Below are 26,434 nucleotides of genomic sequence, written 5' to 3' on the forward strand. Positions count from 1 at the left end.
TCAGGCTTTGATGGCTCTCACATTCCAAATGAACACATAACTTTTCCATGATGATCACTAGTCATTTTCTTATTCATCTTCCACTTGATCATAAGCCACTTAATTTATCTTGGTGTTCCCAGCAGAGTCTGGCACATACAGGCACTCAATCAATAGGAAAGGAAGGAAAAGAGGCAGGCAGGCAGGAAGGAAGGAAGGAAAGAAGGAAGAACAACTGGAAAGCACATACAGACACAGAAGACACAAGAAATGAAATGAGCAGCAGCACTTAAGTAGACAGTTGAAAGACCCAGAAAATTTAGTAGATTTGAGAAATTCAGTAGGCTTAGCTCAGCTGAGGTCTAAAATGTCCCTGGTGCTCAAAAGAAGCAGGGCCAGCCTGAGAGTGGGAACAGAACAGTGTTCCCTAGTTGTTGTTCCCCTGTGAGGTGGGAGCAGAAGTTAACCCAGGCAAATAAGTGCTCACCCAAAACATGTTGCATGAATGCAAAGCTCATCTCTAAGGCCCCTTCCAGCTCTGACACTATGGAGTATACATTTTAGGATAACTGGTAGCAGTTGAATCCCTCTCAGCCTCGTGTGGGGTTTTGGCAAAACTGAGATGGATAAAACTGCAATTTGAGGGATAGAGAAAGGTAGAGGTGAAAGCCTGGCCTTGGAAAGAATCTCAGTGTTTCAGCTTAGGGGCTTACTGCTATTACTGACCAAACCAATGTTTTCTCTGTGAAAGACCATTCTGCCGATTTATGGCAGCAGACGCTGTGGTTGGGCAAAGAGCCAAGATTAAGAATCTGCCTTCTGACTACCCTCTTGATTGACAACCTACACCACAGGACTCTGTTCCACATCTTGCCCACACTGGAGCAACCTATGTAACCTAAGAGGGCTCATTCCCAACTTAAGACATATTTCTACTCTTCATTCCATTCTTGTCTGTTCTTACAAATGGGGCTTGGCCTGAATGATTTAGGGAAAGAGTTCTGTGTGTTAACTGAAAGGCACGCAGACCAGGAGCTCCCATAGTGGGAAGAATTATACATCAGTTTTTAATTCACATTTATGAATGAGCAGTCAAATTGGAAGGAAGGAGGGAGGGAAGGGAAGGAAGGAAGAGAAGGAGGAAAGAAGAGAGGACAAGTGGAGAGCATGAACATAGACACAGATGAAACAAGAACTGAAATGAGCAGCAACACGTCTCAAGTACACTTTGAAAGATCCAGAACATGTATGGAATTAGTTTCTGAAAAAGGCTAAAACACTGAGCCAAAGTTGAAATAGCTAGTTTTGGGTCTCAGTATTGATATTTCTAGCCACTTGAAATTTAACTCCATGGTCATTTGCAGAAACTGTTGCCTCTCCTCCCCAACAGAGTTGGAAGTGCTTTATAAATTCACAGTTCTCCCCCTTCATGTGGTTCTGGGTTTGTGGTCCTAGGCAAAATTTTAAGTAGATTCTCCTCTTTACACCTCTCCCATCCTCAAAACCCTTCAGTGCTCCCCCACTGCCTGTAGGATAAAGTCCAAGCTCCTTGACATGGCATCTTAGGTCTCATCAGGTGGGTCATCCCACACCGCCATATTGGCCTTTCCATTCTAACACCACCAGGAGGCTTGTAGTTCCCTGAATCCACTGTGTCCTGCCACAGCTCTGTGCTTTTGTTGATGGTTTTTCTCTGTCTGGAACAATCACCTCCCACTCCACTCCCAGGCCAGCTCCTACTCAGGCCCCTCCCTGAAGTCTCCATGACGCCTTGCCTCCCCACCTGTACCATGAGGCAGCATGTGTGACCCCTCACCTTGGGCATGCCTCATCATTGCACTGACCACAGTCCATGACGTTAATCTGCTCATGACTTTCACCCTCATTGGACAGTGAGGTTCTATCAGACAGAAATGATGTCTTAGCCTGTCTGTAGATTTTCACTTTTGAGTACTATTCGTGGTGTACAGTAGGCATTCAATAAATGTTTGTTGGGTGAATGAATGAACAATTATCTTCTCCCTGCACTTGAAACCCAGATTTCCTTTAGAAGATTGAAACCACCCTGTTTGTTGTCCCTCCCTTCAGCCCCTTGACAGGTGCACATTGTGTGCCATTTTCTCCTCTTTCTCTCATCTCTCTCTTATTCCTCTTTGTCACTTTAATGGCAAGCCAGCTGTGATACACTGAGCAGCGGATAAAGCCAGTCACCTGACAATTGGAAAGCAAAAACAATGCATCAGCTTTTGGAGATGATGCGGGTTGGGGGCATCAGGTGGTAACAACCTTCCTGAAATATGTCCTTGGAGACCCAAAGTGTGTGCTGAGAGACAAGGTTTTGTACTTGGAGTGAAACAAGGAGAACTCAGCATGCAAGGACGGGAGCCCCATCTGGAATGTTGTATTCCACGCTGGGCCCTTCCCCATCAGGGTTGGAAATGTACAAATAGCAGCTGGTTGGCCATCTGTCAGGATTGTCACAGAGGGGGTATGGGTCCTGGTGGAAGGTTAGAATAAATGGCCTCAACATTCTCTGCCTCTATATTGGCAGGTCTCAACCTTTGAGTGCAATTTGAGGAAACGGCAGTGAGTTTTGACTGAGGCTGTGATTGGGACCCTATTATCTCATGCCTCCCCCATAGAGTCTGGGAAGGATTCAAAACGGCACAGGTGCCTTCTCCGGGCCCTGCGCTAGCTAAATGTTGAGTATTCTCCTTTAATGTGTCCTTCCAAGGCCAAGCCTACGAAAAGAAAAGTGAAAATTAGAGCTATAGAGAAAGGCAGTTCTCAAAGCCAAAATGACCAAAATGCCCACCCCTAGGTCCTACTGACCTAACTTACATGACTCCCCCCGATTAGCTAAGGCAATGTGGGTGACAGCAGCAGCAGCAGGCTTGATGACAACGTCTCCGCTGCCTCTGGCACAAGCTCTGCCCTGAACCTTGGCTTGGAGATCCACAGCTATATACCAGCTGCAGGACCGTCTGGCATGCTCCGTGGCCCACCTGCCAGTTTGTGCTTTGGCAGCAGCCCAGACCCCTCACCTGGCCAACTGGAGCAGTTGAAAAGGAAAACGATGAGCACTGCATGAGAGTCGCCTTCTGAGGAGTCTCAGAACTGTTGGGGAGAAACTTGAGAGGCTCGAGCTCCATAGGGCAAGTAGGAGCAGGGCCAGAGAAACATTGTTTTGTGGCTGTTGCTACAATTACAGAGTGATGGTAGTTTCCCCAGGCATTTTTGCTGCATTCAGAACACTAGACCAAGATGCCTGATTCTTGAAGAAGAGTTTGGGAGTAAAGAGGAAGGGCAATTCGAGACGTATGAAGGAAATCCAAGGAGTGGGGCTGGCAGCAGAGCCTGACACTTCCAGAGCAGGGCTCTCAGTGAAGAATCATGGCCAGCGGTAAAAGCAGAAGAATGTGACAGACAGCCACGAAGGAGGGGGCGAATGACTTTTTATTGTAATTATGCAGCGACTGGTAGAAGGTATTTCTGAAAATACAGCTGGCGCCTCTGAGTACTTTACCTGGCCTGGTGGGGCAGTAGGGCAGTATCTGTGCAGGGTAGGGCAATGGGATGCAGTGCCACTGCTTGTCACAGCCCTGCCTAAGGAAGGGCACAGGCCACCATCCCATATCAGGCCCCATTGCCGTGCTGCCACGACCCACCCCTTCCCACCCCCAGGTCCCACAAAGTTCGTGGAATGGACTTTAGGAAACAAAACTGGAAAAGTCTACAGAGCAAAGAGACTGTTCAAAGCATCCAAATATTATTAATATGCCCAGCTCCCAACCACTCCACCCCACCCCACCTCCAGCCTTCCTGACCTTCCAGCGAGAAAAGATTTCTAAATGTCAAGCGGTACTTTTGAATAGAATCACACGGGACTTAGAAGTGTCCACACGAAACACTCTAAAGCACATCCATAGATACAACAGTACCCACTGCAGGCCAAGCCCTCTGGAACTGTGGGGAAAACCTCTTGCTGAAGGCCAGTTACTTAGCGTGCTGAGGATTAATCAGATAGAGAGCTCATGCAAGGAAGGAGAACCAGGTGGGAGGGAGGTGAAGGAATAGCAAGTCATCTCCACTTTCTCTCCCCAGGAGCCACATTGGGGGTTCTATGTGGTTTAATGGGGGCAGTATCCCAAAGTGTCATTATGGAGGGCAGCCCACCCACTTTTCACTAAAACTTTGCCCTTAGCTGCTTCTAAGAGGATGGGTCTTTGGGAACGAGAAGGGGAAGACAGAAGAGGAGAGAGGTGAAAGGAGCTATCTTTTCTACCGAACTCTTGTAACTTTTCTGGCTGCTTAACGCACCTTCTAATCAGTGGGGAAAGAGCCAGTAATTTTGTCTTTGTCCTAGCACCAGTGTGCTAGTACAGCTAGCCGTTTGCCTGAGAGTTGCCTCTTCTTCCCCACCTGAGATGGATCGGCTGGGGAGGCGGGGGAGTACCAGCCATTGCATTGCATCACTGTCACTCACCCTTTACTAATTCGATGGCTTAGCAGTACACTGCGGAGGAGAGCTTGGGAGGAGGTCCCAGTGGGCAGATGGTGCCCAGCTGGTCTGCTGCTCATCTTCTAGCTAAGCCAGGAGAGCAGTCTCCTGACTCCAGGGCTCAGTAGCCTGGCCTTAAGAAACTCCTGGAGGGGACAGAGTTGGCATCTACCAGAGTCCCCATTTCCTCTGCTATGGTGTAGTTTTCATATTCACATCAGAAACTTCACAGCAGTGACTTGAAAATGGCCAAGAATATGAGACCTGGGGCTAAGCCTGTCTTGATTTTCTATCCCCGCCTGGGCACCACCAGTGGTGGGTATAACCTTGGGCATATCACTAAAGTTTTATGGTACCTAGGATGCCTGCCTTCCATAGGAAACAGTAATTGGCTTTTTGTTTTTAATAGCAAGAGAGATTATCAAGCTTTGAACTTCAATTCCAATGGGTCTGACAAGCCAGCAGCTGTTAAAAGGCTCTTCAGTTTCTCGTAAGGGTTAAAAAAAAAAAAAAGTTAAAAAGGGAAATGAAATATACTCTCTGACAAAGTAGACTCGTTTACAGTGGTCAAATAATGAGCCATATATTTTTCCACTAGATCAATTATATTTTTCTGTATAGCTCACCACATGGGATAAAAGAATAAAAAAAAAAATAGAAATAGTTAATATCTAATACTAAATTTTTAAGTAACTTCTTATTTACATATTTAACAATAAAATCATTAATATTTGTGAGTGTGTGTGTGTGTGGTATGTAGTCAAGGGGTTCCCAGTATTCCCTGGGGGATTCTAACCCAGAAAACTCTAACCTCTTGGTTTTTGTTTGTTTGTTTAATCTTCTGATTTAAAGGGACACCTCGTATTTTGTTCTAATCAACTTTGGGACATTAGGGTCTTCTGGGTTTCTAGTCAGAAAAGGTCTAGAAGGCACAGATATGATGGAGATTCCTTCCACCTTAAATAGGGACCGTTTTTATTTAAAGGAGACTCATATTTAAAGGGGGCTTCACTTATTTGCTGGCTCTCTCAGAGTTACAACACAATAAACTTACCCCCTAGGGAGGAACGTGGGGAGCAGGGCCTGCTTCTTAACTTCAGTGAAACCACTCGACACTCCTGTGTTTGTCTTCGTGGACACACTTGTTTGCCTCACTTTAAATTGATGAGAGCTGTTTGTGTAGAGGGACAAAGCCTTATGAAGTTGGGGCCAGCTGACCCCTCCGCTCTCACACTGGCTTGAGATATGTGGAGGCAAGGCCAAGCACCTTTCACATCTGGCCTTGAAATTCACCGTCATCCTCAAAACTGCTCTGCTCAGAGCCCATGGCACCCCGCATACTCTCAGGCATCGCCAGAGTGGGTTGTTTTGTCTTGAGCACTCCGTTGGGCTCTTAGAGAGGCTGGTCCCCCGAAGCCTCCTCATCTGTCCACTGGAGGAATGGTTTCTTCCTCTTGTGAAGCACGGCACGGAGGCGGTTGCCAGGAACCCTGGTTCCTTGGGATCTCCCAGCGCCAGCAAACAGGATTCCAAGCCTTCCACTCACTTCCTCCTTCAAGTCCTTCCTAATCCCTTCAACTCAGTTCCTTTTGTATCCTTATTATGGCCATGAATCACCTCAGGAAGCTTGTCTTCTTCAGGCTATTTCTGAAATCACTTTTGGTGAAACTTCTCACCTGCTCAAGGCCTGGCCTTTCCCAAGCCTGAGACTACTTCTAGCTTCTTGAAGGCCTCAGAGCCTGTACCAAGTTGGAATAACCTGGGTGGGGACCTCCTAACCAGCATGTACAGTTCACACTCCCCCACCATAACACACTAGAATAAGACCCCTTGTCCTTGCCCTTTAAGGAATCCAGCCCCCATTGAGAAGGAGAAGGCCTCTCTCAGGTCCCATCTACCCAGATAAACTTTGCAGGTGTCTCCTTTCTGGGTCTTGCCACTCCCCTCTCCCCTTCTTTCACTTTTCTCTCTCTAGCGTGAGGGAATTTTTTTGCCAGCAGTAAATTCCTTTGCCTTTTTGTCTCTAGAAGATATTTTTGCTTCTACCCCCCATGTCTTCTCTCCCCATTACTTTTTCTCAGAATTCTCTTGGTGACCCCCCAGGGGTTCAGACGAAAATACTAGGCTATTTCTGCTTTCCACAAAGTTGCATCTTTTTTTTTTGTTGTTGTTGCTTGAATTGTGGGGGGATAGAGGGTGAGGGGTGGGGGAGAGGGAATTCAAGAAGGGAGAGGAAAAAAAAAAAAACAAAGTTTTATGCTAGGCAATATTACCCTGCCCCAGTCAGAATATGCAGTCAAATTTTGCGATGTTTAAAGTTATTTTTTCTAGGAGCTCCTTAGAGGCCTAGAGAGGAGAAGTGGGGAGAGGGAAAAGGTGGGGTGTTGCCTCATTTCTCTCCTCGATGCACACAATTCTGATCACCCTCTTATTTTCCTGGCTAAGCCCTTCCTCTTGTTGGCAGGAAGTCAGCCCTGACACTGCCTAGGCCAGATCTCAGCTCCCACCCTGCAAAGCAGTGAATTGGTAAAGGGAGGGAGATACTCCAGGGGTGGGCACGCAATATGGGTCTCCCAATCGCAGAGGATAACCAAGCCTGCATAGATCTACTGGATCCCTCTCTCCCCACCGGAGTCCTCCAGTCCCACCCCTCCCCCCCATCCCGTTCCTCTTTGCCTAAGGGAGACTGGGGTGAATGTTTGGAAGGCTCTCTTCTCTGTGCCTCCTCTCACTCAGCTGGGGTGTTTCTTGCCTCCAGACAGCTACAGGAAACTGCCTCCCCAACCCCTTCCTCAAAAAGAGATTGTCCAGTCCACGGGACTGCATGGATACAAAGTGCTTCCTGGATAAGGATCTTCCCCAAATCAGGATGAAAATTCCTTTTCTCTGCTTCTAGAAGAAACGAGACAATACAAGGTTCAAACCAAGAAAAATAACCACTAAGGATAAAAAAAAAAAAAAAGTTCAGATACACAAGAGGTGATAAAGCTCTTTATTTTCTATAAATCAGCATGACTTCAGTTTCAAGACCTGTTGTACTAGGCAGGTGGGGAACACTTAGACACCTGTGGGCTGTGCTGGGGGGATGCTGGCCCCTGTACCTCTGGTCCTTCCCTTCCCACGGGGTACCCTAGGTACCCTCTGCTGAAGTCCACTATGCAGACCTTTTTCTTCAGGGAGCACCCAGGGCCCTCGCCGGGTAGGACCTCGACTTCTTTCTGCTCTAGCCCAAGCCTGGGGGAACCTCTTTAGAACCTGGGAGAAGCCCCTTTTTCCTGTCAGCGTGTTCCAAGTCACTCTGCTTCCTGCCAAATGAAATCCTGCTGTGGATCTGGCTTTTGAAACAAAGAGCCAGGAATTTTCCCCAATATATATCCCTCCCCAGAGGAAATGAAGCCAGAACCCGGGATCCGCTTGACTATGAGAGAAGGAAAATGTACAGGAAGAAAGGAGAAGATTTCTTCTGCGGTAGTCAGTCACACTGGCTTTCAGAAGGCGTTACAATTCCCGTTGAAACTGGTGACTAACAGGGCTTATCGTCTGTTTACCTTTTAAGTTTGACTTAGGGTTGATTCATTTCAGTCATTTTAGCACAGTCCTCCTTAAACAAAAAATGGTTTACAACAAAGTAATCTCAAATGAGGATTTATTTGCTGTATCCTCAAGACAAATGGATTGATCTGAAACACTAGGATGCCGAGTTACGCTTTGGAGCGGTTTGTGTTTCTCCACTCCCTTACAAATCACCTTCTTTAAGATGTCTCCCTCTTACAGAAAGCCCACCTAGGCTGCCACGGGGCACACTGATCCTCATGCTCTTTAATTTCTTGTGATAATTCCTTGAAATTTCGAACCTTATCACATATTGTCCTCCAAACCAGATTGTTCGTCCTCCAATCAGATTGAAGGCTTATTATCCCCCCAGAGCACCCCATACAGGGCTACCTGACTCTACAATACGGGATTATTAAGGGCAGGGGCCACGGCCCAGTCATCCCCGTCACTCTGCCAGGGCTTTATATATAGTAAAAAAAAAAAAAAAAAAATTTTTTTTTTTTTTTTTTACATAGTAGGGCTCCAAAAATATTTGTTCAATGAATGAATGAATGGATTGAATAATTTTAACTGATTACCATTCACCATTAGCTCTTTTTTTTTTCCCTCAACAATAATTCAGTGGAGAAATTCTTTGGATTCATATTTGTCCATCATCAAAACAACAAAACGACCCATTATTTTTCTTCTTTCTATGGAGTATGGAGTCAGACAACTAAAGAGCAGAATGTATTTTAGGCCATAGATTCATGTTCTACCTAAACTATTGAAATGTGCAGCCATAAATTGTGTGTGTATTTCTGTTTCTTGCCTTTGTAATCAATGCTGTTGACTCCAGAATATTAGAGAGTTCTCCTAGGCTCTTCATCTCAAAATGAATTTATATCTTACTGAGGTCCTGTAGTTGTTCTTTGCTCTGGGTGTTTGCAAATAACTCAAAAGAACCATTGATGCAGGCAGTTTATCAATAACAAAACAGGTTATCACATACGGAAAATATTTTAGTGTTATCACCTTCCAAGTAAGGAAATATCCTTTTTAACCTGAATGATGCCAAATAATGAAGAATGACCTTTAAAATTCATTTCCTAAACACGGCTGTTCTAAACAGGCTGTGTGCAACATTTAGAAACATATTTTAGTTTTGGACTCTGTTATGTCTTTTCAAGTTTATTCCTAAGTACAAGCCATCATAAATTTGTGGTTTTCAAAAACAATATTTCACATGCAGGCAATGAATGCATATTGACTTTTTTGCCGTCTCAAATTCACATAGCCACATATGTACCAGCATTTTAAAACAGGAATAATTTTGTTTTAAGATTGTTTGTACCATTCTGGCTTCTTTAGTTGATGTATGTTCACACAAGTGACCGGGAAAAAAAATCATCATTGGAGTCAGTATTCTGTCTCCGGAAATCTTCCAAGATACTTCCCATTTGCCTGGCCACTATCTTTTGCCCTGGGCTTCTCTCTTGCACTGTGTCCTTCCAACACCCCCTCCAGTCAACCCTAGATATGGGCTCTCTCTCTCTGCTCTCGCTCTTCACAAAAGCCCCTTTGCTTTTCAGCACCGTGGTTTGGGATTTGTAATTCATTTAGCCCACACCTTTTGAGCTCCTGCCATACACCATGTACAGAGCCAGGCCCATAAAAACAATGAGGAAAAGGGAGCTCCCTCTAGGAGCTCTCAGTACAGGGAAGACGGAAATTACAAAACAGAGTGCTTGTTGTTGCCAGAACACTGGAAGGTCATGTATTTCAGTCCTGGGGGTGCAGGAAAGGCTTCTAGGAAGCTGCTGGGGAGTCCTGGGGACTCTCAGGACTAATTGAGTGGCTGGAGGCCCCACAGAGCCACTGGGGCAAGGCCAGACAAATAGTATTTTATGGCTTGTGCTATGATGCGCGCCTACTAGGGAAGCAGGAAGCCTTTTCCAACGACAACACTGTATCTAGGTGCTTTTGAGTTGTCTTACAAATACAGGTCCATTTACTATCATTTTGCAATAGTCTTTTAATTTTCAACAAGAGATATCACATTACCTTGCCTCTGTTCTCTGAGGGACTAATCCACTGTCATCCAGTCAATTCTAACTCATAGCGACCCTATAGGACAGAGTAGAAATTCCCCATAGGGCTTCCAAGGCTATCAATCTTTATGGAAGCAGACTGGTCACATCTTTCTTCTGTGGAGTGGCTGATGGATTCGAACCACTGACATTTCAGTTATCAGTGCTTAACCACTGCACCACTGGGGCTCCTTCTCTGAGTGACTAATGGTACTCAATTCTAAATGTGGTGCGCTTATGAAAGCATGACAGCGAAAAAGGCAAACAAGGTCTTACTATTATTCAGAAAATAGTTCTGAACCCACGGGCCCCCAGGAAGAAAGAACAAGGGTCCCTGGACTATAACCTGAGGACTGCTGACTTGTAGCATAGTCTTAAAATGGATTCTGAGAACGTGCCTGGATTAATAGGAAGGAGTTCTGTGACTCATGAGTGATGTCTGCCTTGGACACAGAAGGAAGGAGTGGTACCACACTTTCTACGCATTTGACACTTCCACAAAGCTTAGTCTCATATCCCCTGAGGGCAGAGACATTTGAACTGTGTCTATAGTAATGAGATTTTGGTTTTAAAATAAATACTCTGTTATATATACATTTAAATGAGAGCTGTCCTTCAGAGCAGTCATCTTTAGATTAGTTTATCTGTAGTTTTTTTTTTCCCCAACAACCATTCCTACTATTAAAATTTTAGAACTCTTTGCAAACAAAAAATCTAAAACAAAATTATTACTTTATAGGAAAACTTTGTTTTGACAATCTGTATTTTAAAGATGTAAAAATAAAGAGCCAGGTCTGTCCATGCCCAGGCCCTGACCAGTAGCCCCAGCAAAGGTCTTGGGTTTGACTGTTGTGGCCTCTTGTCCTCGCTCATCCGCGTGGCTAGGAAAGTACCTGTGACGTCAGGACCTGCCTCTCTCACAAACAGGAGGAGAGAAACAGTGGAGGCAAGCCAGCACCACATGACCTTCACTGGAAATGTGATTAAAACACACGCCCCACACAGCAGGGTGACCTAAAGAAAGGGGTTTTGTGCTGATTGACTTGGGTCGGAGGTTTCTTATTCTATGCAAGCCTCAAAGTCTTCATCTATGAAATGAAGATACCTGGCTTACTGTTAATTGGGAAGGCCGAGTGGGATAGTTGTAAACTTCCTAGCACAGGAAACCCACCAGCTGCCATTGAGTTGATTGTGACCCACGGTGACCCCAGTGTTGCAGAGTAGAACTGTGCTCTATAGGGTTTTCAATGGCTGATTTTTAGCAGTAGCTCACCAGGTCTTTCTTCCAAAGTAAACTCAACAGGCAACCTTTCAGTTAGCAGCAAGCACTTACATATTTGCACCACCCAAGGACTCCCCTTAGCCTAATAACTGGTACAAACCAGGTGCTCAGAAATGGTCATGACTTCATCTCATCATGACAAACATGTGGCTGGTGGACCACACACACAGCAAAGACAAAACCAAAGACAGCCGGAGCTGTCCGCTTGGGGAGTTGTTCAAGTCATATTGGCAGACTTTGCACAACGTCCGAACTGAGTCTTTCACCTAGAAAACATGATAAGTGATGCTGTCCAACCCCAAGGAATGTGCAATTAAGATCAGATGAGAATAGGGAGGAGAAATAAATGTGCCGCAATAGTGCCGGGCTAAGATTCCTCCTCTAGGGTTGCTTTGGGTGCCTCCTTCCGCAAGGCAGTTTGTATACACCAAGCGCTTATGAACGCATGGTGGGGGGGGGGGTTGCAGAGGTGGGGATGGGCCCTGTCCCCAGGAGATGTGTGGTCCTGAGCAAAGCCCCCAACCCAGCCACTACAAACCATGCTCAGCCCCAGAAAAGAATACAGTAGAGCCATTGGATTGTATCTTCCAGATGGTCTTTGTTGCAATTTTCTCCATCACTGAGGAAACCAAAACAAAACAAAACAAACATTACATCATCCAATAAAGACAATAGCAGCACAGCTTATTGAAATGTTACAAGCAAAATTGCTTTTGTACTTTTCCTAAGAACATTACGAAATCCCCTTCCCCGTTATTTTCTGTAAAATGCCTTTTTTTTTTTTTTTTAAGCACCATGAAATCCTACAGAGAGAGAAATAGGTAAAACACCTCCACACATGGGTTTATGGTCGTAGTGCCCTGCCTGTGACTCTGGGTCGGCAAAGAGGCCCGAGGCTGGCATGTGAATGGGTTTGCATATCGCTTCTAGGCACCGCTGCACCTTCTCTCTGCAAGCTCAGCGCCCTGCCGGTGGCGAAGGCGAGGGTCTGCAGCTATCCCCTGCAGCAAAGGCTTGCTGTCTCGATGGAGCAGGAGTCCTCTCCAGGAATTTTAAAAACACACAGAGAACTCTTTGAGATTTTTCACTTCAGAGCCAAGAACAAAAAATAGATTGCCAATCTCTTAGGCACCTGTGAAAGTACTCGCTTTTGGTCAAATCAGAGACATCTCTTACTTCTCAATGCCATTGTGCCGATGTCACGTGACTTATGGATAGCCATGGAAGGACTGAGATTGACACGGAGTATGAAGAGGTTGGTGAAGTACAATGCAGCAGGTTTCACGCGCAAGGACGGAGTGCAGGGCTTTACACACACCCGTGCTAGTAGCATGCTAGTCCAAAGACTCTGTAGGCAGAATAAACAGCATCCGCTATGCCAAATTAAAATGACCTTTGTTTCACAGAGCTGCCATCTTTCTTTTTTAAGGCCGTTACTAACTAGCTCTTAAACGATACCACCAAGAGCTCACTTGGCTCTTGCACACAGTCGCATCATGACAGTGAGAAAGAATAACCCCCATCTGAAACATCAATGGAATGCAGAAAGCAGAGATATGAAATGAACCCTGGCTGTTTTCTCTTTTTGTTTTGTTTTCCTATGCCTTTCCTATGGTTAGGAAACCATAGTGCACATTGGATGGTTCACATTCTTAAGCAATCCATTGGATAAACACCTGCCCCACCCAAACTCTGGTCACATTTTCACTAATCCCGCCAAACCAAGCATATGAACAAAAGAGCAGTATAGGATTAGTCAGGAATATGATATTTCCAAGGGATACAAGAAGGTGGTTTGCTAACGACTAAGACAACTAGGACTTCAACATGGGCTGGTCCCCACAGAACCTAGAGCAACCATGTCCTGTGTGTGTGAGAGAGGGAGAGAGAATGGAAGAGATGTTTGATGCCTATGAATACATAAACTCATGAAGTAACCATAGAGAGCCTTTAGTATAACAGTCTGCAAATAGCAACAGCTTAAAATTGTTGAAATAGTCTTAACACCATGCAAAAAATGCCCGCTTAGCATGAGGCCTCCTGGTGACAGCATGCTAAAAAGCTGTAAGGGAGGACAGAATGAGCCTACACAGACTATGACCCTAATTTGGAGTCAGTCTTCCAAATACATGTGGTTTCCATTAGTCACCCAGAAGGACAGGAGACCAAGAGTTCATCTTAACCTAAAATGAGTAGGACTGTTAGTATTCACAAATCCAACTAATAGCTTTCTTAATAAATTGAATTAATCAGGAAATATTTTGTCAGAGAACTATAGAACTAAAAAGACCCTTGACAATGATCTGTGTTCAAGTCCTTCAATTTGCAGATGAGGTGACAGAGATCTAAGCGCTGTGACAGACTGAGCACAGACTAAGTCCCAGATGCCTCAGTTGTAAGTCAGTGGCACTCTCCACCTCCTCCATTTTGTGGTCCTTCCCCAACAGATGAATTTCTTGGATCATCATTGGGTGGGGATTGGGAGATTGGGCTGTCATCTCTCCAAACCGCCTTTTGGCTCTCACCAATAAACCTCTAGATGTGTTGAAACAGAAGGAAAATTCAGTACCCAATGACCAAGCGAAGCAAAGGACAATGCCCACTGAAGATACTGCTCATTCCATGTCCAAAACCGAAATGTTTATTCCCAGTTTATGGTGGCAGTTGGAAATGTAGAATAAGAGGGGAGGGCCGTACGAATGTGTGTGTCCAATGTGAAGCGGTTTTGCTTTATCCCATGAATTCTACATGCTATTTGACCCAGTCGAAAAATAAGGCAATATTCAAGCAACTTCAAAACAACTGGCTTCTCCCCAGATCTTAGCTTGTGCACGCCAAAGAGGAGTCTGGCCTCTCATTCCCTCCCATCTTCTCCTGTGGAAAGTACTTTATCATTGGGCAAACACTTTATCCACATATTTGACAGTTCAGTCTCTCCAGAGGGTTTTCCTTTGATTTTATTCATCAGGGTTTGGCCCCATCTGTACTCAAGGAATGGATTATATTAAATATTTTGCCACTCCCAACCCAAGGGCTGTTTCGGAACCCCCTCCCCGTATTACTGTGATTTAACTCCTTTGGGAACACGTCTAACCAGCACATCCATATATGCACCTGTTCCATTTGGTAGAGTTTGCAGCTAAGTGCTCTGAATTATTTTATTCCTGCTATAAGCAGAGTTCCTGCAAGGGAAGCAAGTAAAGTGCAAAAGAGTGCTTTCATAGGGCATTTTTAACAATATAGAAAGGGTGCCACGTACAACATTCCAGAACCAACCCCCTCCCCCCAAAAAATTGTACATTGTCTGCCAGGGCATCACATTAGGCCATGTTTACACAAAGACCTCATGCTCTCTTGGTGGTCAGAACTCCCCAAACCTTCTCTCCCATCTCTCTATGCTGTGTCCACGAAGCTAGGAACACACACACACACACACACACACACACACACACACACATACTTACAGGGTGCATAATATGGACACTGTAGCAAAGTTGAAAGCAGACTTTGGTCAGACAGGCTATGAATACCTGCTCTACCACCTTCTTGCTGTGTGCTATGGGCTAAGTCACTTAGCTTCCCTGAGCCTCCATGTCCTCATCTATATAATGGGTTTGCAGATACTTTGCACATAGTCTTGCTGTGAGGTTTCAGTGAGCTAACGTACATAAAGTGCCTAGTACAGTGTCCGGCCCACAGAAGGCACCAGATAAATGATAGTTATCCTTATTTCTTCCTGGAGGAAGCCCCTTGCCAGATTTGGCTGTAGGGCCTAGAATTTTAACACACTACTCTAAAGAAGGTCCCCAGGTAATAGAGGGTGGAAACCTAAGCGAGTAAAATCCATGGGCAGTTTAACCAGGAGGCCTTTAACCTGCTAGAATAATAAGAGGGACAGTCTCGGTTATCTACTGATTCCTCAAATACATCTTGTCAGGCTGGACCCATTCCCATAGAAAGAACCAAAGTCCACGCCAGCAGAAACATTTCCCAGCAATCTGTTTTCATTGCATGAACCCAGGATGCCATCAGTGAGACCCCACTCCATCCCAGTGGAGGAGTTAACCTAAGCCTACCCTGTACCAGAAAGGGCTTCATCAAAGCCAAACAACTTATGTGGCGTATTCCCAAAAACAATGCCAGAACTTCAACTAGAGCCTAAAGGTTTAGGAGTAGGGGTGAGGGGACTATGTGTGCTACAGGCAGGGAAGAGCTGTGCATTCTGGGGAAGTGGGCAGGGAGAGGTCTTCCATGGTACCAGGGATCAAGGATGTGGCGAGCATAGTTTTCTCTAAAAGTCAGAAAGCATTCAATGATTTGCGGAAGTCCCCACTAGTCCTGTGATCTTTCGGTAACTCCGTTCAGCAGATTAGTTATCTGAAATCCCCAAAAGGTGGCACCAAGCCAGAGAGACCATAACCAGCAAATTCCTGGTGTTTTGAGGGCCAATCACTAAAGTGTGTGGCCCAAATAGCCCTGTCTGAGCCAGTACAACATTCAGCCAGTCATGATGAAGCCTGAGGCACTCACAGGATGATGGCCTGGTATACACAGCTCCCTTATTTTGCCCTTTTTGATAAAAATACATTCGAAATCACCCCCTCAAAACCTACAACTAGCCGTTCCCCCACTTTCCTTCACTGGAGATTTGAACCTGATGGAACAATTATAATTATCGCATGCAGGTTGTTTGGCTTGAAACAATCATTCACGGTGGTATCCCAATTTTCATGAATAACAGGTGTGAGATAAACAGGCAAGGAAAAAAAGTGATGCTTTCAAAATAAAGGAACACCCAAATATAAAAGTAAAATAAAATATTTTAAGTACTTCTTTTAAGTATCTTTTTTTTTTTTTTAAATGGCATTAATGGCACTTAAGCTGCAAGCAATTCAAACATTTCAATCTTATGATACAAGGGTTGGTTTAAGGGATTACGGTTCCTTTTGTTTGGAGCTAGCAAGGTTAGATCTCATAACTATGTCCACCCTAAGACACCCAAAGGGACAGAAAGCCCTGAGATGGTATGATGCCATGGTCCTCCTTGGTATGTCTCAGGAATGAAGGATGTCTACTTTTATAAAAATGTGGGATCAGCTAGACAGAACAGCGAGCTGCTGGCATCATGCAAGGCAATAGTTTTGGTAACTTTTCCCCCTCTTATCAAAGCAAGTTATAACCAAAGTCCCACTATAAAAGTGAATGTGGACATTTCAAAACCAGTTCATCTTCACCATTGGACCCATTGAGGAAAAAGCATGATCTGCCTTTGAACCAGGCAGCTGTTGAGGTTGAGTTTTCACCAATGCTTGCAAGTTCATTTGGACTACCTACCCCTTAAGAGAAAGAAAAACTTCAGTAGGCTTCTGTCATTGGTTTAAGTGATATCCACAGTGTGATGTGTTTGTGACTTTTTTTTCTTTTTCATTTGTCATGAGGAAAGCAATTGCACCTTTGAATACATGTGCTCTGATCTGCTTCCAACAAATTCCAGGTGCTCTCAGGTCCCGTGGCCATTCATTGGGAGTTTAGAAAGACTAGGTACAGACGGAATGGTTTGTATCAAAATTCAAGCTCAGGGCACATGTCACAACATCACGTCTAACTCTAATTACATTTACCAGTTCACCCCTTGCAGGTCCCCTTCTCTGTTGTGCACGTATCACTAACAGTAGGTTCAGGACATGAGACACTTAAAAGACACACCTCTTCCCTTCAGAAGGCTGGTCAAAGGAATAGCTGCCCTTTTAGAAATGCCAGGCTGGGGCGGCACTGCACAGCCACACAGCATTGCCACAAAAACTCCCTCACCGTGAATAGTGGTCACCTCCTCGGTGTGCGAACACTCTCTGCATGTCCTGCTGTCGCTCTCAGAATTGAAGTTCTTTGATTCCTTTTGGCAGAGCAAGCTTTCAGTCATTTTATGGCACAGTGAAATATATTCTTCAATGCTATGTAATTTCGGACTAACAAGAAGTCAGTTTAAGGCACCTGTCTCAGTGTGAATATTAAAAACAAAAACAGAAAACACTAACAACACTTATCCCAAGTCCAGCGTCCTCCAGATTTAGTTTCTGTCTTCAAGTAACGAGTTGTTCTCAAGTTCCCTGTCTTTGGTGTCCGTGAGTACCATCCCATTCTCCATCTCGGACTGCTGTTGGATACAGTCAGTCAGCATGGTGGTGCTGGAGTTGTCCGAGTTACACATCTTTTCCATCGCCTCCTCTTTCTTCTCTTCATCCAGGGAGTAGTTCCGGAAGGTCTTGTAGATTTTCTGGACATCCTCGGGTAAAGTCTTTTTGAGGTCCTTGTTTTTCCTCTTGGTGAGTTTGGAGGAGGACCCGAACTTGTTGATGATGTTGTCCTCAGAGGCCCCCTGCCCATGTTTGTTCAGCTGCTCTGACCCCTTAAGGCGCAGGTTGTTGGGCCGGTTGTTGATGCTTTCCTGGGATGAGGCCTTGAAGCGGCCTGTGTCCAGAGCAGCAAAGACAGAGCGCTTCTCGGGGGACAGCATGTCCAGAGAGTGGGCTCTCTGGTCTAGGCCCAGGCGCCGGCGCTCCATGCTGCGGATGGTGGCTGCCCGCTGCAGCTTGTCATGGATCTCTACACTAAGCCGACGCCTTGTCTCTCGGAACTCGGCTGTCACATTGGCCTTCCACTCGGCTGCGTGGGCCTTGATTTCACCGACCTGGTCAAGAGATGGAAGAACAACAACACACTGAGAAAGTCCTCTCTGCTTCGCATCTCCCAGCACCTACAGCCCTTTCATGTCCCGCATGGCAAGGTGGGCTCAGGGAAGGGGATGAAACGCTACTTCTAGCTTAGTTTTCCCGCCACCTGAATACACACCTCAAACTGGCTAGTGACTAATGTGGTTCAGAGAGGCACACACATCAGACCACCCCAAAGAGGCCTGAGATCTGGAGATAGGGACTAAGTGAGAAGCAGGCAGCATTCTGAAGGGTGAGGCCTATATTTGCAGTTGGACAAGCCTGGGTTCTGGTTATGTTTCCACCTCTAAATTGTGTGGCTTCATTCCCCTGACATAAACTGGGGTCATCATATCTAGCTTAGAGCTTTTAGTGTTTCACAAGGTAGGGAAATGCACCTAGCTCAGCCCCGGGCCCAAAGCAGGTGCTCAGCAGGTCCTTTGCCCTTCCTTCCGTGTCCCTCTAATAATTCTATCTGGAGAGGGTGACCAACCCATCCGTTTGCCCGGGACTGTCCCCATTTTAAAACTGAAAGGCCTGTGTCCTGGGAACTCCATCAGTCCCAGGCAAATGAGAGAGTTGATCACCGTACATCTGGGCCATGCTACGGCCATGTGCTATCAGGTTTGTCTTGGCTTAAGAAGACCCTCTGGGGCACCTGGTAACCAAATTCCCCTGGCCAGGGTGCAGGAAGAGAGCATGATCTGCCAAAGGCCAGAGGACATATTCCCTTAGAGCAAAGCTTTGCATGAGGGTCAGCACCAAATTTCTTGGCTCTTTAATAGCAGGGCAAATAGCACAAGCCCATACTTCCCAGAACAGGCAAGTAACTCAAATCCTTGCATTTAGGAAAGTCAATATTTATGTAGTCCTTTTTTTTTTTTTTTTCCATAGTTCATATTTGGCACGTCAATTAGCTATCTGGGGAATCCAACTGGAAATTGCATTGACAGTGTTTCTGTAAGTCTGGAAAATGAGCACTTGGGCCTGGTAATGATCTGGGAAAAGTCTCCATTATGCAACCCTCTCCCAGGGGTCTTCTACATGGAAAGACAGTATTCTGGGAAGTAAACAGTTGCCCATAAAGAGGCTATCCTTTGCATTTCTTTCCATTTTTTTTTCTTGCTTCCTTTTTTGCCTTTAGCTCTTTCCTTCTCCTTTCCTTGCCCTCCTTCCTTCTTATTTTTTTTCCTTTCTTCCTAGAAGAACTACATGAGTATTTTTTTTATAATCGAAAAGTCTATCTTGCCTTTTTATGTGTTTCTCCTCTGGCCTTTGTGTAAATTTTCATGTAAATTTCTGTGAGGGAGGGAACACTCCTTGGCCCTGGTCACAGGTTTATATATGTCTCTAGGGATCAGACAAAAAACAAGGAGGGGATATAGGTAAAAACAACTTGAATCCCCATGGCTACCCCATGGCTGGTCACTGTGTGATGACTTCAGTCCCATACTGAATGGAGAAAGATTCATGGTGTTCAGCTGCATTGCCATCCAGGCCCTGAGACCTGAAGGACAGGCCTGATATTTCTGGGCTTTTTCTGGGTTTTCTCAACCTCTTCACATCCTTGCTGCTAAGGGGCTACTGCACGTCTTCCTCAGCCATAATCTCCCTCTGCTGACTATTTCCATTTTTTTTTTTTTTAAATAAGTTCTCGTTTACTAGGCTTTCCAGGATCTGTAGGGTGGTAACTGAGTTAGCGTATTTCCTCACCTGCCAAAAGAGGATTCAGAAATAACTGCTATTCCACTTAACTTGGCTTGTAGGGAATGATTCAAAACAAGGAAGCCTTGAAGGGTCCTCCATTAAGCAAGAAATGCTCTAGCTAGAGACAGGCAATTCTCGACACATGAGCTCATCTGATCTCAGAAGCACTCACAGTATCTGGAAAGGGTCCTACCTCTTCTTTTGTCTTTTTGGATAGAACCCGTAGCCAATCTCCGATCATACTGAGGACAGCCGCAAAGTAGGCAAGGCCAACAAGGATCCAAAACCACACTAAGGGCTTATACCACTCCCGGTAATTGATGACAGCGTTTCCCCCTGAAAACAACCAAACGTTACTTTAACTGTGATCTAGCATACAGTCTTTGCAGAGCAAACATATTCCAGTCCATGTAGTGGAGATGCCATTCCATCATTACCTAACACTCCCAACGTCTAACACTGTCAGGCCTGCTATGTGCATTACATGGCAGGGATTGGAGGGCAGGGAATAGATATGTCCCTTTCCTAAGGAAGCTTGATCGTGCTTTGGCTTTCTTTGATTCTCAACCACTACCCTTAATATTCATGACAAAAATGGTCAATGGCTAACTTGATTCACTTATTCTCAACCTGAGTATTGACAATGACTTGAGCTAGAGGGCAACACAATGAGCCCGGCTGTCATTTTTTTGTTGTTGTTACTACGCGCCATTGAGTCGATTCCAACTCTTAGTGACCCTTTACAGCAGAGGAGAACTGCCCCCATACGGTTTCCAAGGCTGCAATCTTTACAGAAAGAGACTGCCACATTTCTCCCACAGAGCTGCTGTGATTCGAACCACAAACCTTTCAGTTAGCAGCTGAGTGCTTAACCACTGGACCGCTAGGCCTCCTTTTTGTCCTTTAACTTCTCTAATTTTTTTTAATAAAAATTGAATATCATTAAATGATCCCAAATGGTTTGCAATTCTGCAACCATTTCCTTCTTTAAGGACACATGCCTTTACCAAGAGATGAATGGATGTGTGGAAATAACATTAGACATAATGGCATTACCGAGACTTTGATCCAAGAAGTGGTGATTTAATGCTAACTGAGGGATCGTGTTTACATGCTGCTAATACGAAGGGTCAATTAGGCCGATTAATTGGAATCATCATAAGCTAGAGCTGAAATGGAACTTAGAGCCCAGCTAGCCCAATCTCTTTATTTTCTAAACAGGGATTCCAGTAAAAAACCATCATACTGAATTGGCCAATTGCCTGATTGAATTGACTGGCTGTCCCACTGAAGGCATCAGTCACTTATTTCAAATAGCTAGCCTATTCATTTTAACCCTCCTACAGGCACTGCCTAAGGTAGCCATGCAAAATAGATTCTAAGCTCAGCCCACTCTCCTGAAGAAGTGAGAAAGAGAAGGGGCAAAATTGACACAAGCCTTGTTCTCACTCTGTGAGAAGTTGTTGCCTAATGAAGCAGGCAGGTGGCCATTTCCAAGATGACTGATACTAGCAAAGTATCAGTAATTATGGTATTACATGATGAATGATTATTAGACTGTCCCCCTGGGTCATGGTTGTAACCACATCTAGAGCTGAATACAGATTGGGCTTTTAGGGTATCGATAATACCTCCCAAAGGCAGCTGGGCAGGAGCTGTGGCCTGTGGCTCTTCTCAGTGTGTCTGAACCCACTTTGCAATGCAGCCCACAAGGCCTTAACAGCTACTGCCATTTCCTAAAATTATAATTCCAAATATTCTCAAAGGGCTCTGTGGCAAGACCCGTCATTTGCTTTCACTGCCTTTGGTTTTAGCTGCAACTCTCCTCCAAGCTTTCTTAGGATATTATCAGAGTTCCTGTAACACTAAGCAGTTTTTGCACTTCCTCTCCTTTCTGTGTTAGGCCAGAACGGTCTATAGCTTCCTCCTTTGGGCTATCTGAGGCTAAGTAGTGACCATGGAAGGAACCCTGGTGGCACGGTGGTTAAAGCCCTCAGCTGCTAACCAAAAGGTCTGTGGTTCTAACCCACCAGCCACCCCACAGGAGAAAGATGTGGAATTCTGCTTCCATGAAGATTACAGCCTTGGAAACCCTATGGGGCAGTTCTACTCTGTCCTATAGACTCACTGTGAGTGGGAATAGATGGCAATGGGTTTGGCTTTTTTTGTTTTTTTTTTTTAAATCACCCAACGAAGCTTGTCACTAAGGGGCGCTAGCGAACAACACAGTAGGCACCCTTTTGCGTGTCCCTTTTTCTAGGATTCTCAGCTCAGTGTGAGGTTCCAGGCAGGGTTGCAAAATGCCATGCCGTAAGGTTGATAGGCTGTCGAAACGTGAGTCGGCTATAAAATAAACCAGCACTGACTCCAGCGTGGTTGACGTCGCGATTGTATTTCTAGTAGAGTTGGTACCTTGCCAAATCACAGTGACAATCAACTCTTGTTAGTATACTTTTCAAATGACTGGTCATCATTCCCTATTGCACTTAGAATATTACGAAAAGGGAGTGACAAACCTCCGGTTTTTAAGGCACATGTTCTTCAGATGTGTCAGCCCAGATTCTGGAAACAGGTGCTTAGAAGGGCCTCATCTCACTGCTGTCAGTGCTGTGAATTATAACAGAGCCCGAATCTGTGTAAACCACAGGACAAATGAAATATGGCTCTGTAACCAGCAGTGAAGAAATTAAAATAGTATGATGCCTTGTAACTGCGCCCTTGTTAGGTGAGTGAAGGTAAAATGCTAGTATATGCTCACTGCTCAGTCTGTGGCGCCTAATAATAATAAATAATAAATTAGAATCATAAATAAAATCATAATTTTTTTTAATCTTGTACACCCAGGGCTCTGGCCTTTGTGCCCTAGAAACAGGTCTGGAATTATTGAACTGAGCAGTCAGAGAGCAGAGTCTAGACACAAATGTCCTAAAACAGAGCATTCTCAAGGTAGCCTAGTGCAAACCCAGACATAACCCAAAGCAAATTGTGCTTTGAGGTACTTAAATACGTTTGTAGAAACAGTTCTAAAATCCAGTTACCATTACATGTGTTTGGCCTTAGATTGGAGCCTCAGCTGAGTTTTCCCACAGACCAGCTATGGATCATGCTAAGGAATGGAGGAATGGACAGGGACATGCCTTCTGAGTCCTGCTGTGTGGTTTCTCTCCAGGCCTGTAATCAGATAGCATTAGGGGAGTTCTCACCAAGGCAGAGGAGCTAGCTGCACACTGATTGAGCACTGTGCATAAGGGAAGATTGGTGGAGTCCCAGTCACCAGTCTTTTCGCAAACAATTTTTAATCACTTTGACTTTCCAGTTCTTAGTCAATAAAAAGGAAGGAAAAAGACCCAATGTTTCTACAAAGTGGACTTCAGCCTTCATTGCCCAGTTGAAATAGCTACAAAACTACCCTGTCAGCTGTCTGTGTTATAGAATTAATATGGAGGCACCCATGTTCCTATTGACAGGTGTTCAGCATCCTTTCCATAATTTCCTGTACAGCAGCTTCCCAAAGACCAGATCCCATTCGCCTTGCTGTACTCCATGGAGGAATTAGGGCATTGCTGGGACCACTATGCCAAAATGAGGAACAGTCTGCCAGGCAGCTGTCTTTAACTGTCCAGGATGCTGCTTAACCAGAAACTGGCAAGGGCATGCACACACACACTCACACACAACACACACACACATACACACACTCAACCCAAACATCTCAAGATTATCACAGTGTTTTTTGATCAAAATGCTCACTTGTCAGAGTAGAAAAGTATTGACTGTCTGACCACCTAGAACAATCCCTCTGGGAAAAGGGAAGGTGGCGTCCTTCTTCTATGCCTGCCTTTTTACCACACTTTGAGAAAGTGATCCACGTAAGAAGCCAAATCTCATTTCCAAACTCCTGTCCTCAGGTGAAATTGATGATGATTTTTTTTTTCACTTGCTTAAACATAGCTCATTGACATTTATTTTTTTACAAAGAAGGCTTCTATTGCTTCTATACCCATTCCTGAAGAACCCAGTAAAATACTACCTTTCCTCAGCTCCTGAAAGTCACCAAAGTTCTGAGTCTTATGTCTGGGCACGCCCAGGACAACTGTTGTGGGGATAATGGCTCTCACCCCAGCGTCAGGAAGCTTAACCAGCAGGCCACTGCAGGCCAAGCTCTATGCTCACCTTTCCTGAGTTTTCTATCTGCCGATACAGCCTTTATGAACTGACTCAAGGAGCCTTAACACAATTCCGAAGTCCAACATTCAGTGAGACATGTCATCTCACTCATGCATAATTCATATGATGATAAGGGCCACAAGCATCCTAGGAAGGAAGAAGCTTGCATTCCCTTCACAGCAGAAAGCTGCTGCGGTTTACATCGCATAGGATCATGAGTTTTAAATGAGCCTGTGTACAGCAGCAGTGACACCTGAGTCGTTTGCTTCTCCTACAACATTGTTTATTGTGGCTTTGAAAAGCGTGGCTAACAGATCATTTTCCCTGCCCTTTCCCGGCCAACAGATCCTCATCCCAGTGACCAGGATGCCTCCAGTGCTCACCTGCCACAAAGTCACCAAAGCCCACCGTGGTCAGAGTAACCACCACAAAGTAAATGGACTCCAAGGCCGTCCATCCCTCGATGTATTTGAAAATGACAGCAGGGATCGTCACAAACACAATGCAGCCAGCCAAGATGAACAGGATGGTGGAGATGACCCGGATCTTGGTCTGACTCACTTGCTTTTTCTAGGAAGAACAAAGAAGAAAGAAAGGCAAATCAGCTCCGTGATCCTGGACTCAGAAGACAGAGGCATAGAAAAATGTATTATGTCAGTGGCTTCAAGCCTTTTTTAGGTCATAGGCTGCTGTCTGAGAATCTAATGAAAGCCGTGGACTCCCTCTTTGAAAAAAGCACATCCAGAAATTTCAGATGGTTGTAACAGAAAAGTTTGAAACTGGAGGCACTCATTGTCAGACTAAGAATGCTGTGGTCAACATGCATTCTCAGGAGACCAAAGGTCAGGATGCAAATCATTTAGCAAGAATGTGTCAAGATGTAAACAATTTGCCCTGGGGTAGAAGGACAAATGTACAACCAATTATTCTACAGTCATGTATGGCCAAACCAGTTGGCCACCTCTCACCTACCTGGTGACTCACCCCTTCGTAGTCAGGTGGCTGACCTTTGCATTTCAAAGGATTTCAAGCTGAAGCTGATCTTATCTACAATCAATCATTAACTCCCACCTTTCCTTTGTTCTCTTTGTGCAAAGACCCTTCTCTCTGCTTGAACTTTTTACTTTGTACTTTTACTTAGCACTGCCAGCCCTAGAAGCCCTGGTGACACAGTGGTTAAGAGTTCAGCTGCTAACCAAAACGTCAGCAGTTTGAATCCACCAGCCACTTCTTGGAAACAGTTCTACTCTGTCTTATAGGGTCACTATGAGTTGGAATTGACTTGACGGCAATGGGATGGGGCCCGGATATAGCTGTTTTTATTCTCAATAAAACTCATTTTTTTTTTGCTCCTAACAGAGTTACTGGTTTAACTCTTCGACATGATCTTAGGAGGTTCTCAGGCACCATGAAGCCTGTTCATAAGCAGCTCAGCTCATGTCTTGAATGTCCCTCATGTGGTTGAATAACTGCAGCCTAAATACCAATTCTAGCTCCCTCACAGGTACAAACTTCATTACTTCCCAAGATGGTTGCTGCCTGTGATAGTTAAGGTTGTATGTCAACTTGACTGGACCATGATTCTCAGTGATTTGGCAGTTATGTAATGATGCATCCTCCATGATGTGATCAGCCAATCAGTTGTAAGGGGAGTTTCCTTGGGGGTGTGGCCTGCATCCAATATATGTATGGGCGTTCTGGCAAACCTTGCTGGCTTGCTCTGGATCTTAAATCTGGCTTGTCATCATCTGACCTCTGGTTCCTGGGACTCGAGTCAGCAGCCTGCTGTTTTACCTGCCGATATAGGATTTGTCAGCCCCGCGAGTTAGTAGAAACCTCCAGCCTGATGCCTGACCCATGGATTTGGGACTTGCCAGCTTCTACAACCATGTGAGCCATTTTCTTAAGTCTCTCTCTTTCTCCATATATACATATATACACTTCACTGGTTTTGCTTCTCTAGAGAACCTAGCCTAAGACACTGCCATTTCTCATGTGGTATTATTTACCCTCCATTAGGAAAGCACAGAGCTCTTTTCACAGTGGTCGTGATAGATTTGCACCTACTTCCCATTCTGTCAAAGGAAACCCATTGAGGGTGTGGAATCAAATTTATGTTTAAAAAAAGTATTTTACTTTTATTTCATGAGGCCTTTTATTATCCATGAACTTAAAAACTTCCTGACAAAAAACTGAGCTGCCAGCAGTTTTTTCTCTCTCACCCAAACAGCAGATCATAAAAAACCATTAACTTACGATTAAATGAGAAAGACTAGGACTTCTTTAGTTAAAATTTCTAGAGGTCTCAGGACCCTAGATGGGCGAAGGGCAATCTTCCATAGTTACCTTTTGAATGTTAACTCAGTAACCATTAAATACTTCACCACCATGGAAACTTGTATTCATTAATCCAAAGTTATTGAAGTCGCTGTGAATTCTCCATTCTCTAGAAGCAGTTTATTCT

The 26,434-nt window shown here is 44.9% G+C and overlaps 2 protein-coding genes across 2 annotated transcripts in view; one reads left to right on the forward strand and one right to left on the reverse strand.

Annotated features, from left to right (window-relative positions):
• GPR65 (G protein-coupled receptor 65) overlaps nucleotides 1-24,398 on the forward strand; it is a 170,626-nt gene extending 146,228 nt beyond the window's left edge. The window contains exon 3 of the transcript XR_010323206.1: nucleotides 24,316-24,398. The gene's annotated coding sequence lies outside the window, so the exon portion shown is untranslated. The remainder of the gene's footprint in view (nucleotides 1-24,315) is intronic.
• KCNK10 (potassium two pore domain channel subfamily K member 10) overlaps nucleotides 16,332-26,434 on the reverse strand; it is an 87,360-nt gene continuing 77,257 nt past the window's right edge. The window contains exons 4-6 of the mRNA XM_003408807.4: nucleotides 24,354-24,540; nucleotides 19,997-20,139; nucleotides 16,332-18,074 (exon numbers count right to left, since the gene is read on the reverse strand). Coding sequence (XP_003408855.2) covers nucleotides 17,454-18,074; nucleotides 19,997-20,139; nucleotides 24,354-24,540 — 951 coding nt within the window. The 3' untranslated portion in view covers nucleotides 16,332-17,453. The remainder of the gene's footprint in view (nucleotides 18,075-19,996; nucleotides 20,140-24,353; nucleotides 24,541-26,434) is intronic.

This window comes from Loxodonta africana, chromosome 10 (genome assembly GCF_030014295.1).
Source record: "Loxodonta africana isolate mLoxAfr1 chromosome 10, mLoxAfr1.hap2, whole genome shotgun sequence".
Classification (NCBI taxonomy): Eukaryota; Metazoa; Chordata; class Mammalia; order Proboscidea; family Elephantidae; genus Loxodonta; species Loxodonta africana.